Source organism: Heloderma suspectum, chromosome 8 (assembly GCF_057233095.1).
Source record: "Heloderma suspectum isolate Gila_16-S chromosome 8, 16-S_ref, whole genome shotgun sequence".
Taxonomy (NCBI): Eukaryota; Metazoa; Chordata; class Lepidosauria; order Squamata; family Helodermatidae; genus Heloderma; species Heloderma suspectum.
Window position 1 is genome coordinate 14,527,501 of NC_139465.1, and position 14,756 is coordinate 14,542,256.

General features: G+C 43.7%; 1 protein-coding gene across 2 annotated transcripts in view; it reads left to right on the top strand.

The window, feature by feature from the left end:
* Positions 1-11,537, top strand: part of SALL1 (spalt like transcription factor 1) — a 20,626-nt gene extending 9,089 nt beyond the window's left edge. Inside the window, exons 2-3 of one of the 2 annotated variants that reach the window (XM_084812415.1) lie at positions 4,306-7,727; positions 9,933-11,537. In XM_084812415.1, coding sequence (XP_084668541.1) covers positions 4,306-7,727; positions 9,933-10,373 — 3,863 coding nt within the window. In that variant the 3' untranslated portion in view covers positions 10,374-11,537. Of the gene's footprint in view, positions 1-4,305; positions 7,728-9,920 lie in introns of both variants that reach the window. The other variant, XM_084812414.1, reaches the window with a different exon arrangement.
* Positions 11,538-14,756: the final 3,219 nt, after the last annotated feature.

Here is a 14,756-nt window from a genome sequence, read left to right on the forward strand (position 1 = left end):
TTCCAGGAACTTTTTTTATGTTCGTTTTTTTCTTCTGAGATTTAATTTGGAAGTCATGGAAACTACCTATTATCTGATTTTAGTGTTGCGGCAAAACAGGCAGGGAGGTAATCCTTGAATTAAACGGGCTCCCCCCCCCCTTCCCCTGGCTTTTCTAAGTTGACCACACACAATCTGTACAAGAGAATTTGTGTCTTCATGCTGAGAAAACAATAGGGAGCCATCCTTCTCTTGAATAAGATCAGCTAGTTTGAAGTCAGAGGAGGTTCTTCTTCTTCTTCTTCTTCTTCTTCTTCTTCTTCTTTGAAACATTTAATTTACAAATGGATCTTAGCGATAAGAAAAGGGAGCAACCAGTGATAACAAACATGAAATGAAAGGGTTTTTCTAATGAAAGGTTCAGAGCTATCTGTTAAACAATTGACAACAGTTAAAAGCAAATAGTTTTGATATGCACTCAGACAGGGAAGATTGCATAAGGTTATCAACCTTAACAACCTGGATTGATTTCTTATTGTATAGAAACATTTTCTCTTAACAGCTCTTCTTCTTCTCTCTCTCCCCCCCCCACCCCTTTGATGGTTTTTTTCCCCTTTCCCAGAAATGTAAAGTTTTTAATGCTGCTTTTATAGATATGAGGTCATACTCTGATCTAATCTTCATGGTTGTAAAATTACAATGACTACAAGGAGTTGGGAGAACTTGTATATTCACAATGGAGCTACCCAGAGATTTATACTGGTATGGTTGAGGATAGAGTTGGCATCATAAAAAGGCAACCTAACACCCTGATCCTAAGCATATTCAGTTGGAAGCAAGTCCTGTTGATTAGGGACTCAGCTTCCAACTGATGCATCAGTTCGGACCATACTTAGTGGAAGTAGTTCCATTGCATTCAGTAGGGATTAATTTGGAGTAAACCCCTTTAAGGTAAGGCTGAAAATGTGCTCAGCAAGTGTAGCATTGGCTGCAATATTTTCACCAGTGAAATCCATAATGCATAGAGAGCTACTTGGGGTTTGCTGAGCAAAAGCAGTGTACAGAATAACTTTGCAGTCTTCAACTAAGCACCATAAGTAGGATTAGACAACAAATGCTTTATTGTGGAAATATGAATATTATTCTTGGACAAGGGATTTCTCCCTTTTTTCATTTTCTCTTCAACAAAGCCTTTAGATGCAATAAAAAGAACTTTGGAAGGGAGAAACCGGTCTTTTGTAGAAAGATCAGAGTTAGCTTGGTGTTTCGCTAGAACTCCAAAGCTTGCTCGTTTGTTTATCGGTTCATGTCAACCTGAAGCTCTGGTGATATGTGCTCCCCCCAACCTTCTTTCTTGTCAGCAGCTGATTGGGACCTTGAATGACTACAAATTAGTTTAGTGATGGGGCGACTGTCAAAGGTATCTTTGAATCTGTTGAAGATGAACAAGGTTGACAGGAGACTTGAGAGTCTAATGAGTCCTTCAAATGGTTGATTTGCCACTCGGTGGACAACTAGGCAATAAGCAGTATGAAACATTGGAAATCAATACCATACTATGGAATTTCATTATACCCCAATGTCTTCACTTCATACTATTTTATATTTTGATGGATTATCTGAAGGAAATGATCATCTAAGACATGGGTATCCATAAAAGCTTCCCCTTGTACAGTCTTAAAAATCAGTCATGGGCAACCTTTGTGAAGTCACAGTATTGATCTTTTCTTTTTTGGTGTGTGTGGCCGTTCTTGGTCTCTTTTGGTGCAGCAGAGGAGAGGGAAGAAACTGAGCAGCAGATTGCACTAAAACGACTTGGAGAAAAAAAGATATACAACATATAGGCCTATAGGTTTCCTCCTCAGCTCAGGAAGCCCTACACAAGCCTTCCCCATCCTGGTGCCCTCCAGATGTTTTGAACTACTGTTCCCATCATTCTCCAGCCAGCGTGACAGGTGGTTAAGGATGATGGGAGTTGTGGTCCAAAACACCTGGAGACTACTAGGTTCAGGAAGGCTGCCCTGCACTGTTGCTAAGGGGTGATATCTGCAGGGTAGGAAAAGGAAGGGAAACAGAAATCCTAGTTAAAGATTTGGACACTCCACCAACTTGTAACACCTTCTTGTGACACTGCCTGACACACACACACACACACACACACACACTTCCATGGTCCTACTTTTTTCTGTCTAAACATGCATAAGATTGCACCCTAAATGATCCATCGGATTTTGTGCTTCTCCAGATTTTGTGATGCAGTTCTCAGCTCAAATATTACCAAAAAGCATTTTCAAACATATGTGTTTTAGAACAGAATATGTTTAACTATGTGTCTTTGTGATAAAACATGTTTATAAATGTGAACTTTGTGCAAAAACTCACTTTCAAAAACATAAGTTTAATACGAATTTTCATGCAGATTTTTTAAAAATGTAGATGAATGTGGAAGAGGGACAGAACAGACTTATGAATTAATGTGTGTGAAATTGACATGGGCTGAAAATAGATCCATCCGTCCATCCATCCATCCCTACTTATACTTTGCTGAAGGCTGTTCTCTACCCACTATACACTGTATTCCTTTTACTCTACAGTAGCCTATCTTTGCATTTAAAACCAATGCAAGGTGGTGTTTGTTCTTTTAGCCAAAATACAGGGGGCAGAAATCTCTAGTAATGTTTCTATCATATGTTGTTATGCTGAATAATTCAGTATGAACCTGACCAGCTGCAGGGTGTGAAATGGTACACACTGCACTTTGCAGCACTTTAGTGTTCATGCACATAGATGTGCGCTAGAGTCAAATGAATCCACTGCTTCTCCCAACCAGAGAAGTATGTATGTATTTATGTATTTCTATACTGCCCAATAGCTGAAGCTTTCTGGGCAGTTCACAAAAATTAAAAACACGAAGTACAACATAAAACAGTATAAAATATGAAAGATTAAAATTATAATATAGAAGGGCAACCAGAATAAAACCTAGCAGCAATGCAGAGATTTAAAGTGCAGATTTAAAACAGCAGTGCTACAAGACCAGAGTACTAAAATGCTGTGAAGGGGAGGCCTTCACCTGGCACTGAAAGGAGTGCAATGTAGGTGCCAGACGAACCTCTCTAGGGAGCTCATTCCGCAGCCGGGGTGCCACAGCAGAAAAGGCCCTCTTCCTGGTGGCCACCCACCTCACTTCCTTTGGCAGGGGCTCACAGAGAAGGACCCTGGAAGGTGATCTTAGGGTCCAGGCAGGTACATATGGGAGGAGAGGATCCATCAGATAACCTGGCCGTAAGCCGTTTAGGGCTTTGAATGTCAATAGCAGCGCTTTGAGTTGGGTCTGGACATGGACTGGCAGCCAGTGCAGCTGGAAAAGTACTGGAAAAGAAGATTTAACTTCTAGACATCATGTAGGAGGGGCATTACCGACCATATAAGTGCAGCAGTACAGCTAGGACTTTACCAATAGCTGTACCGCTAGCTGTACTAGCTGCGGGGCCCTGAGAACAGGACCTCAGGGCCCTGCAGCCCAGGGGGCTCACAAATGACCCCTTAGAGTGGCAGGAAATGGGGGAGTAGCAAACAGGCCTGGCACGCAGATCTGGGGCAGGGGAAGACTGCTTTCCTCAGCATCCGTTTCCTTCTTAATTGTAAAAACCTTTTATAGTCACACCCTTTTCTACAACAAAATGGCACTTATTCCCAAGTAAATGTGTTTAGTCACCGAACATCAGTGGTTCAGGGCAGCAGAAGTAAACTCCATTTTATCCCTGTAGTCAGAATGGCACTACAATTGAAGTGAGTTTAAAATGCACATGCTCTGTGCACATGCATTCAAGTTGCCCATGCTCCCAATATTTCCTTTTTGTCAGGTTTGGGAATGAGTTGTTGGGTGGTTTGTCTGTTTCCTCTAACATATTAGGAATGTAGAAGCAGTTATAAAGCATGGAATGGTGGGGTGGGAAAGGAGACAGGAGAAATATCCCTCTCCCCTTAAGATCATTAAGTCCAGGCTCTAAAATTACATAACTACACCATTGCACACTATTGAACTTTAAAACACACACACACACACACACGAGAAATAGGGATACTTGTTTATCTGGGAACAGGTAACAAAAAATCAGACTGTGCTTGGATAAAATGGAAGAGTGTAGCAAAATGGAGAGGGTGGGGAGGAGCATGCTTTTCTGAGCGTGGTTGCCTTTGTGAGACAGATGCACTCTGTGAGTCTTAAAATTTCCTACCCCTATCTTAGCGATCAGTTTGTATTTCTGTTCAGTTGCTAACCTTGCTCTTTTCTCCCCACCTTCCCTTGCCTTGATGTTTTAGGAGACAAGCAGAAGGGTCAAACAAATCGAACCACCAAGGCAAAGGATGCCCACGTCTGTGGCAGATGCTGTGCCGAGTTCTTTGAACTCCCGGATCTCCTGCAACACAAGAAGAACTGTACTAAAAATCAATTAGTTTTAATTGTGAATGAAAATCCCGTTTCTCCTTCTGAAGCCTTCCCTCCGAGCTCCCCTACTGATAATCCTGATGAACAGAGGAATGACACAGTTAATAACATGGATCAAGTAGACCGCAGCGACCTTTCTGAGCATAACAACAAACTTGAGAAGGAAGAATCCATGGACGTGGAGGCTTCCGGCATTAGCAAGAGCACTAGCAGTAGTTCCCAGAATGTCAACAATAGTATTGCAAGCAGTAACTGCTCCACCATGGGTACCTCAGCTACAACAACCTCTCTACCTCAACTAGGGGATCTGACCATGCTAGGCAACTTCTCAATGATCAATAGCAACGTCATCATTGAAAACCTTCAGAGCACAAAAGTGGCGGTTGCACAGTTCTCCCAGGAAGCACGGTGCAATGGTGCCTCGACGAGCAAGCTGGCCGTCCCTGCCCTGATGGAGCAGCTCTTGGCTTTGCAGCAGCAACAGATCCACCAGTTGCAATTGATTGAACAAATCCGTCACCAAATATTATTGCTGGCTTCCCAGAATGCGGACCTGCCAACCTCTCCTAGCCCATCTCAGAGTACATTACGAACATCTGCCAACCCCTTGTCCACATTAAGTTCCCATTTATCCCAGCAGCTGGCTGCAGCGGCTGGCTTGGCACAAAGCTTAGCTAGCCAGTCTGCCAGCATCAGTGGTGTGAAGCAACTACCCCCTCTACAGCTACCTCAGAGCAATCCTGGCAACACTATGATTCCATCCAGTAGCGGCTCATCTCCAAATATTAACCTGTCTGCAGCAGCAATTGTGACAACATCCTCTGACAAAGTGGCTACAAATGCTGGTGGCCCACAGCTCGGCAATCCGCCAGTGACCACGTCATCCTCACCAGTTTTTGCAATAAGCAGTTTATTAAGCCCCGTGTCAAACCCTCTTCTACCTCAACCCACCCCTAGCAACTCTGTGTTCCCCAATCCTTTGTCAACTCTCGGAACGCCTGCAGAGGACTTGAACTCATTGGCTGCTCTGGCCCAGCAGAGGAAAAGTAAGCCCCCCAGCCTAGCTACCTTTGAAGCAAAAAGTTGTTCCGATGAAGCATTCTTTAAGCATAAATGCAGGTTCTGTGCAAAAGTGTTTGGGAGTGACAGTGCCTTGCAGATCCATTTACGTTCTCACACGGGGGAGAGGCCATTTAAATGCAACATCTGTGGAAACCGGTTTTCCACCAAGGGGAACTTAAAAGTCCATTTTCAGCGTCATAAAGAAAAATATCCTCACATTCAAATGAACCCATACCCAGTGCCAGAGCATTTGGACAACATTCCCACAAGTACAGGCATCCCATATGGAATGTCAATACCACCAGAGAAACCTGTAACCAGCTGGCTGGACAGCAAGCCAGTGTTATCAACTCTGACAACATCAGTTGGCCTACCGCTTCCACCCACCCTTCCAAGCTTGACTCCTTTTATCAAAACAGAGGAACCTCAACCTATTCCCATCACTCATCCTTCTTCTAGTCCCCCATGTTCTGTCAAAAGTGACTCTGGCGCCATTGATCCTGCTGGGAAAAATGCAAATGGCCACATAGCTGAAGGGGAGGTGGGTGTGTTGTTGTCCTTCAATGACAAACCAGAAGAAAGCACTCAGACGCCCAGTGCCTCTGCTAGTCTGGACAATTCCATAACCTCGCCAACAGCAGATTTGGGTTCCAACAGTGTGGTCACTTTCACCAATCCACTGATGCCTCTCATGTCAGAACAATTTAAGGCCAAGTTTCCATTTGGAGGGCTGCTGGATGTAACACCGGCCTCTGAGACTTCCAAGCTGCAGCAACTAGTGGAAAATATTGATAAAAAGGCAACTGATCCCAATGAGTGCATCATTTGCCACCGAGTTCTTAGTTGCCAGAGTGCTTTGAAAATGCACTACCGCACGCATACCGGTGAAAGGCCATTTAAGTGCAAAATCTGTGGCCGCGCCTTCACAACAAAAGGAAATCTAAAGACCCATTATAGCGTTCACCGTGCCATGCCCCCACTGAGAGTGCAACATTCCTGCCCAATTTGCCAGAAAAAGTTCACCAATGCTGTCGTGCTACAGCAGCACATCAGAATGCACATGGGTGGCCAGATACCTAACACACCTGTGACGGAAAACTATCCTGAATCGATGGAGTCTGATACAGGGTCTTTTGATGAAAAGAACTTTGATGATCTGGATAACTTCTCTGATGAGAACTTGGAAGACTGTCCTGACAGTAGTGTACCGGATACACCTAAATCCATTGATGCATCTCAAGATAGTTTATCTTCTTCCCCATTGCCACTAGAAATGTCAAGTATTGCTGCTTTAGAAAATCAGATGAAGATGATCAATGCAGAGCTTGCTGAACAGCTCCAAGCAAGTTTAAAGTCTGTGGAGAATGGGTCAGTGGAAGGGGACGTAATGACAAATGATTCATCCTCTGTCGGTGGTGATATGGAAAGCCAAAGCGCTGGAAGTCCTGCTATCTCGGAGTCTACCTCTTCCATGCAGGCCTTGTCCCCGTCCAACAGCACGGCTGATTATCACAAACTGCCAGGCGTTGAAGAGAAACCACCAAGAACTTTATCAAGCGAGTTTGCCAATGGTTGGCCACTGGCCCTTGCAAATGGTGGCGCTTTGGACTTGACGTCAGGCAACCCAGAGAAAATGATTAAAGAAGAGTCCTTGAGCATGCTGTTTCCTTTCCGAGACAGAGGCAAACTTAAGAACACGGCATGTGACATTTGTGGAAAAACGTTTGCTTGTCAGAGTGCCTTGGACATTCATTACAGGAGTCATACCAAAGAGAGACCATTTATTTGCACAGTTTGCAATCGTGGCTTTTCCACAAAGGGTAATTTGAAGCAGCATATGTTGACACATCAAATGCGAGATCTACCATCCCAGCTCTTTGAACCCAATTCGAACCTTGGCCCCAATCAGAACTCTTCAGCAGTGGTACCCACTAATTCAGCCTCGTCTCTTATAAAAACTGAGGTCAACGGTTTTGTACACGGCTCTCCTCAGGACAGCAAAGAGACATCATCCAGCCTACTTCCTTCAGGGCCTTTGCCACCTTCAGCAACGTCACCCGTCTTGCTTCCGGCTCTGCCCAGAAGAACGCCAAAGCAGCACTACTGCAACACATGTGGAAAAACGTTTTCATCCTCCAGCGCTTTGCAGATCCATGAAAGAACCCATACAGGGGAGAAGCCTTTTGCCTGCACTATATGCGGAAGAGCTTTCACAACAAAAGGGAACCTTAAGGTACTTCCCCCCGACACCTCCTTATAATGCTCTGTTTTGCTGAAGATGCTGAGTTGCAGTTGGCGAAAAGGCTTTAGTTAGTTAGTTTTTCGTATCGATCTCTGCCTCCTGTGTGTCATTTTTAGGTAGCTCCCCGCTTCATGCATGGAAAACATGATTCCTGTGTGTCCTCTGGTGTTCCCATGTAAAATGTGAATGGCAGATGCCAATGTCACATGTCTGGAAACTATGATCAGGGCTTAATGACACGTGTCTGTAGGTGTACGTCTTTCATGCTATATGGATTCTGCAGCATGAAACACTGATGTATACTCAACTATCATGCTTAGTGCATAGAGTGGGGGAGCTTAATCCCTTAGATTACTGATACCTAATTGCAAGCATGAAGTCTACAGAGTAAAGGAGCAGAAAGCTTTGCTTTGGGCAGGAATGGTAAGAACAAGGCATTTGGTTTCTTGCCATGTCTCACCCTGTGGATGTATAGCATAGGACTGACTTGCTTTTCCCAGGAACTTCAACTTTGACTCTTGGAAAAGGTGCAGGGGTGGAACCTTAAAAAATGGGCTTCTGGTGAAGGTGAAGGTCCAGGTTCCACCAGTCGAAAGATTATTGGGTTTGTTTATTCAGGTGATATGCTTTCCCTAGACTACCCTTGGCATCCTCCATCCTTATACATATCTTCTGCCTCTGATATTCGGTGCAGCTCATGTCCTCTTACTTCTTCTGTCCCTTCCAAAAATGTTCTTAATTTCTGACCAATTACAACTTGCATATCAAAGGGAAGTGTATTTGCGTAAATGTGCATAATGTAGTCACCATTTGAGATTCAAGATTAATTTTTGTGTGAATGCAGGTATCTACAGATCCCCCAATTAAAAGTACTGGGGAAGTGAGATACATACACAGCATAGTAACAAATCCTCTCTTTACAGTTGGGTTACTTCACTGTGCAGCACAAAGTTTCAACTACTCACTTTGATTGGTTTTCTAGCAATTATGTTTACTGGTATGTGTTAAAAAAGCAAATGCATATAATCTGTGGAACACCAGTGGAGAACTTTCAAATGTACATTTCTGTTTTCCTGTTCATCGGATATCCCTCTAGAGGTTTTTGTAGGTGATATGAAACATGTAACTACTTTCAGGCCTTCCAATGAGCAATCAGTGGGGAATGCTTTTGAACTACTCAGAAGTACACTTATAAGGGAATGGGTGGCTTATATACAGCAGTTGGCATTACAGTGGAAGTGGATGTAGGCTCCACTCTAAACTAAATATGTTGAATTATTATTTTAAAAACAGTAATAAGCAAGGTATTGGTGGCAGGATAAATGTAGGCTATTTCTGTTGAACCAGGTGAATGTTTGCTGGTTATTACTGATTTGAATGGGGAATCGTATCCTTTCAGCCTTTATCGTGGTCTTCTGGAACAGGAATGGCCAAGTTCTGTATTCTCAGAGGTGGGGGTACTTCTGGTCTTCAGACAGTGGTTTAGGGCTGGAAGTGTGTGTTGCTGCAAAAACTGATGCCAGTCAAGGTCCACAATAAATTTGGTGCCACCTGGTCCCAGTTACAGAGTACGACAGCCTTCCCCAACCTATTTCCCTCCAGATGTGTTAGACTACATGGCTGGCTGTGAGATTCTTGGAGTTGTAGTCCAACAGATCTGGGGGGCAACAGGTTGGGGAAGGTTGGAATATGACATGCAAACATGTGCATTTATGGATTCGTTACATACAAAATCCAAAAGAGTGCCATCCCATTAAAGGTCTGGACTATCTCTTCTTTTATACAACCTGAAAAAATGCTGCTGTTCTTACTTCCTTGGCAAGTGAAATGGTAGGCAAGCTTTTTAATATACTTTGACTAAAACCTGATGTTTGTTTATATTTGCATCCCATCTTTTTCCATCATGGGACTTGAAGGTAGTGTACATAGGATCCCCATATGCCCCCTCCCGCAGATGCTAACCAGATCCAGACCAATTTAGCTTTAGCAAGGTGGCTGCATCATGTGCCCTCAGACCACACTGTGCACCAGCAAGCAACCGGGAAAAAAAAGTGGTGTGGGAGAGGAGGCTATGTACAGCCTCTAGGCTGACAGTTGAGCATCCTTGCCCTAGATTGGAAGAATGGACAATGTGTTTAGGCTATTCTTAACCAACATAAAATCATGAATGCCACTGCTAACCAGTGTCTCTTTCAGGTGCACATGGGGACCCATATGTGGAACAGCACACCTGCCAGGCGAGGCAGACGGCTTTCTGTGGATGGCCCCATGACTTTTCTCGGAAGCAACCCTGTAAAATTTCCAGACATGTTTCCAAAAGATTTGGCTGTGAGGTCAGGCAACGGAGACCCGTCTAGCTTCTGGAATCAGTACGCAGCAGCGCTCTCCAATGGCTTGGCCATGAAGACGAATGAGATCTCCGTCATTCAAAATGGTGGCATCCCTCCAATTCCTGGAAGCATAGGCAATGGCGGCAGTTCCCCTATTAGCGGCTTGACGGGCAGCATGGAGAAGCTCCAGAATTCAGAACCTAACGCGCCTCTAGCTGGTCTGGAGAAAATGGCAAGCAGCGAGAATGAGACTGCCTTCCGTTTCACGCGTTTTGTGGAAGACGGCAAAGAGATTGTAACGAATTAGGACATATGTTACGAACGTTCCTGCAGATATTGCAACCTAAGGTTGTGTGGGTTTTTTTGTTTTTTTGTTTTTATTTTGGCAAATCAACAAAACAGCAACATTAAAAAGACATCCTTTTGTACACTGATCGACATCTAGAGTTCTAAAACAGCTTATTTATTAGTGATATAACCTTTTTTCCTCTTTTTTATTTTTGCTTTGCAAACACATGCAAGCGTTATCTTTGGTCTTCTGTATTTTGAACTAAATACTAATTGACTAAAGTGCTGTAACATTTATGGCAACACAAGTCTGTTCAGCTAGGTGGTCTCCTTCTGGCATTTAACTTATTTTCTATATCCAGTTTAACATAAACTTTTGGTGGTGATGCAATGCCTCCATAATTCATTTCTTTCTTTCTCTCTCTCTCATAAAAAAGTCTGTATATGTGTATACTTCAATCCCAATGGAAATTTTTATCAGCAAATACGTTGTTTAATTCTCCAAACAGATTTGCGTAGAGGATTGAAAATGGACCATATAAAATTGAACCATATGCATCCTTCACAACAGGCTCGGTTGTTTGTTTTTGGGGTTTAAATTTTTATTCTAAAATTAAAACGGCTTTAAGTTTTTTGGTGTGGGGGGGCAGATTTTAACTTTCTTTTCTCTCCTTTTGGAATTGTCCTTTGTATTGTGCTTTTTACTGGAGTCGTCTTAGATGTTAATAAGTTTCTGTACAGTAAATAAGCACGCAGGTGATTAGAGGAGATCCAAAAGTGTTGTTTTGGTAGTTTGGAAACCTTTTGCCTTGTAGGTATATTCACTATAGAAAAAAAAAAGTGCTGGACTTTGTGCTGCTATAAAAGGCATCTTGAACAACCTTCCATGGACAAATTTAGATGCTCTTGTACATATGGCGAGAAATGTTGAGTTCATTAAAATGTACATATGTTCCCAATGAGCTCAAACCCAACGTTTTGACCAAGAGAACAAGTATAGTGTTTGTTTATTTTGTATTAGGTATGGCGGGGCGGGGGAGAAGTATACTTTGGACTGTTACATGCACTTTCTTGGAAAACTGAAAGGAAATAGGCCCAGTTTCTTTTAACATTTAATACTTACTAACAGCAGAGATACTGTAATTTTACGCGAGTAATCAAATACATTTTTTTTCAACAGATGAAGTTGGATTTTTGTTGGTTTATTCTAGAATGTCTTTGAATGTGGCCCATTGGTTGTATTTCCTCGTTATGAAGATGGGGATGTGGTGTGTGTGAGTGTAAATATGCATATATATCTATTAGAGATGTACACACAAGTATACTCTAGAGCAGCCTTCCCCAACCATGAGCCTGGCAGATGTATTGGACTAGAACTTCCATCACCCCAAGCCGGTATGGTCAATGGTCAGGGATGATGGAATTTGGAGTCCAGAACATCTAGAGCGCATCAAGTTGGTGAAGGCTGCTTTGAAGCATTGGAGGTTTGTCAACTAGTGTATCAGGAGTCCAGGACCTATGAGTGGGTTGAACCATGACCTTTGGTGAGCCGTATGAATGGCTCCACTTCCATTTTCTTTTTCTTTTTTGTCTCCTTAAAAACATACAAGCAAACAGAGATTTACCAGTTGTAAAGGAGAACAAGGGCTCCTCTTTGGCCTAATGCTAGTGTATACAGATGTGAAATCTGGTGGTGTGCATGTGTTTTCCTCATTTTTCTTTCGAAATCCCCCCCCCCATTTTTTCCCAAATGGAAAAATTGGACATTTGGGCAAAGAGTGAAAAAAGAAAAAATCCTTCTATGAAATTTGTTTTCTTCTGCAAGGAGTGAAATGCTTTTTACTGAAGCAAAATGTATGGCGTGACTATTTTCATGGAAGGCAATCCGCATCAATGGTCATTCCTGTGTCTACTGTATACTAGCCTTCCCTGACATGGTGCTCTCCAGAGGTTTTGGACTACACCACCCCATGTTATTTGGGGCTGATGGGAGTTGTAGTCCAAAACCTCTGGAGGGCCCCAGGTTGGGAAAGGCTTCTGTGGACATAGCCAACACATTCATGTTCAAGATGCATTCCAACACCTGAGCAGTTCTGCCATCTTCATGAGAGGGCCTTCTTTTGTATGTGTATATGTGTGTAAATTGCTGTTTTCTGCCTTTGATCTAGTTTAGAGAAACAAGTACTTCATCTCTACAGATGTACTGGACTGCAGTGGCCATGTTGGCTGGGAATGCATTCCATTCCAGATGTATTGCACTCCAATACATCTGGAAGGTGCTCAGTTGGGGAAGATAGTGCTATAAGTGAGTATGCTGCATCTCTTGTCCATTTGCTTGTACAAAACTATGGCTGAAATTCAGATATGTTGTAGTCCAACACATCTGGAGGGCACCAGGCTGGGCTTCCATGCTGCCCGGGGATGATGGGAGTTGCAGTCCAATACATCTGGAGGGCACAAGGTTGGAGAAGGCTTCCATACACACTTACTCCCAGGTAATCCCTACTGAACTGAGTAGGGATTAATTCTGAGCTGAAACATAATCAGATTGCACTGTAAGGCATTTATACTCCTGAGGATGCAGTTCTGTGTGCCCTTACCTTGGAGTAAGCTCCACTAAATGGAGTGAGCCTTACACCTGAATAAACGTGCATAGAATTGCTTTGTCAGTTTCATAAATATCCCAGATAGAATTTGTACTAGATTATAAACGATGCATTTCATGTGTTACAGCAGTAAAATAAGTTTAGGTCTAATAAGAAAGTAAGTGTTGCAATATATTTTGATTTTTTACAAAATGTTTGGGCTTTTCCCCCGGGGTGGGGGGTGGGGAGGGATGAAGAAAACAACGTGGGCGGCGGTTCCATTGTGCCTTCAAAATCCCTGGAAATGTTACATCTCTAGTTGCACAGCAGAGTGATTTTGGCAAATGAAGGATCCTCCCCTTCCCTGAATGGCAAGCTGCACCTTATTAATTTTTTTAAGCGCCTGAAGCTCGGTGTGACAGAGCACATACTTTGCATGCAGAAGGTCTCGGGTTCAGTATCAAGGCTGGCCAAGGTTCTGGAAGTCTGCTGCGCTTCAGAGCAGATAAATGCAGTGGTGGGAGATGGACTTGGACTCAGTAGGGAACATCTTCATATAATCATGTTCATTAATCTAAATAACTGTTTAAGGGAGGGGCTGTTAGTGGCAGAGCACCTGCTTTGCATGCAAAAGGCCCCAGCTTCAGTCTCTGGCTTCTCCAGGGAGGGCTGGAAAAATCCCTGCAGGAAGCCCTGGAGAGCCACTGCTGCCAGTCAGTGTCGACAATACTGGGCTAGATGGGCCCAGGGTCTGACTCCGTGTAAGGCAGCTTCTGATGTTCCCAAGTGTTACAGGTGCAGAGGCTGTGCTGCGCATCTGGGTGAGGGGTGGGTTGAGTATTTGAAAAGGGGATGGGCTTGAAAATGAACCCCCCCTCAAATTGGTGTGACTCATTTTGCGTCATAGGAACTTGAGGGCCCTGCTGGGTCAGACCAAGGGTCCACCTAGCCCAGCATTCTGTTTTGCACAGCGGCCAACCAGCTGCCCTTGGGAAGCCCACAAGCAGGAAATGTGCAGTGGCATCTTCTTGCTCCTGTTCCCCAACAGCTGATATCGAGAGGCATACTGCCTCTGATCCTGGAAGTAATAAGCAGCCATCATAACTGGTAGCCATGGATAGTCTTATCCTCCCGGAATGTGTCTAATCCCCTTTTAGATTTGTCCAAATTGGTGGCCATCGCTACTGGCCTGGGCCTATTTTGGATCTTGATTGGACTCTAAAGAGGGTGCGCTTTCTGCCTCAACTTCTAGCCTTCCACAGCCTGTTCCTCCTCCTCACAAGCTAAGGTAAGGAGAGGGGGAGAAATCATAACCCCTCTTCCTTTGTTATAAAGGTGTGGGGGGGGGTAGGGACAGGTGGAGGAGACCCTCTCTCACTATTTAGCCAGGCAGGCCCGCCTGGATACTGACACTTCTGACATTTCTCATCATGCTCAAAAATGTTATTCCCTGTAAGGATCATGGGGATTGTAGTTCTGGAAGACCATGTGAGCCTTGTAGGAAATTACTATTCTGAACATGCTCAAATCAAAAAAGTTCAGTATTTGGGCAGGCGTGATGGAAGCCTGCCCCACTAAAGCCTGCCCTTCCACTGCTGGTGATCCCGGCAAAGGTACAGGGTTTGCACTCTTTCCACCTCATCCTTATTTTAGCTTGCAAAGAAAAGTGTGTATGTGGGGGGGGGGGCACACAACTGGGGTGTTTTTGTTTTTTAAACAATCTTTTAAATGTTAACCCTCTAGGGTTTTTGCAAGAACTTGGAATGAATGTTTGACAAAATCCCGTTGTTTGCCCATCTCTGATCTCTTTATTCCAG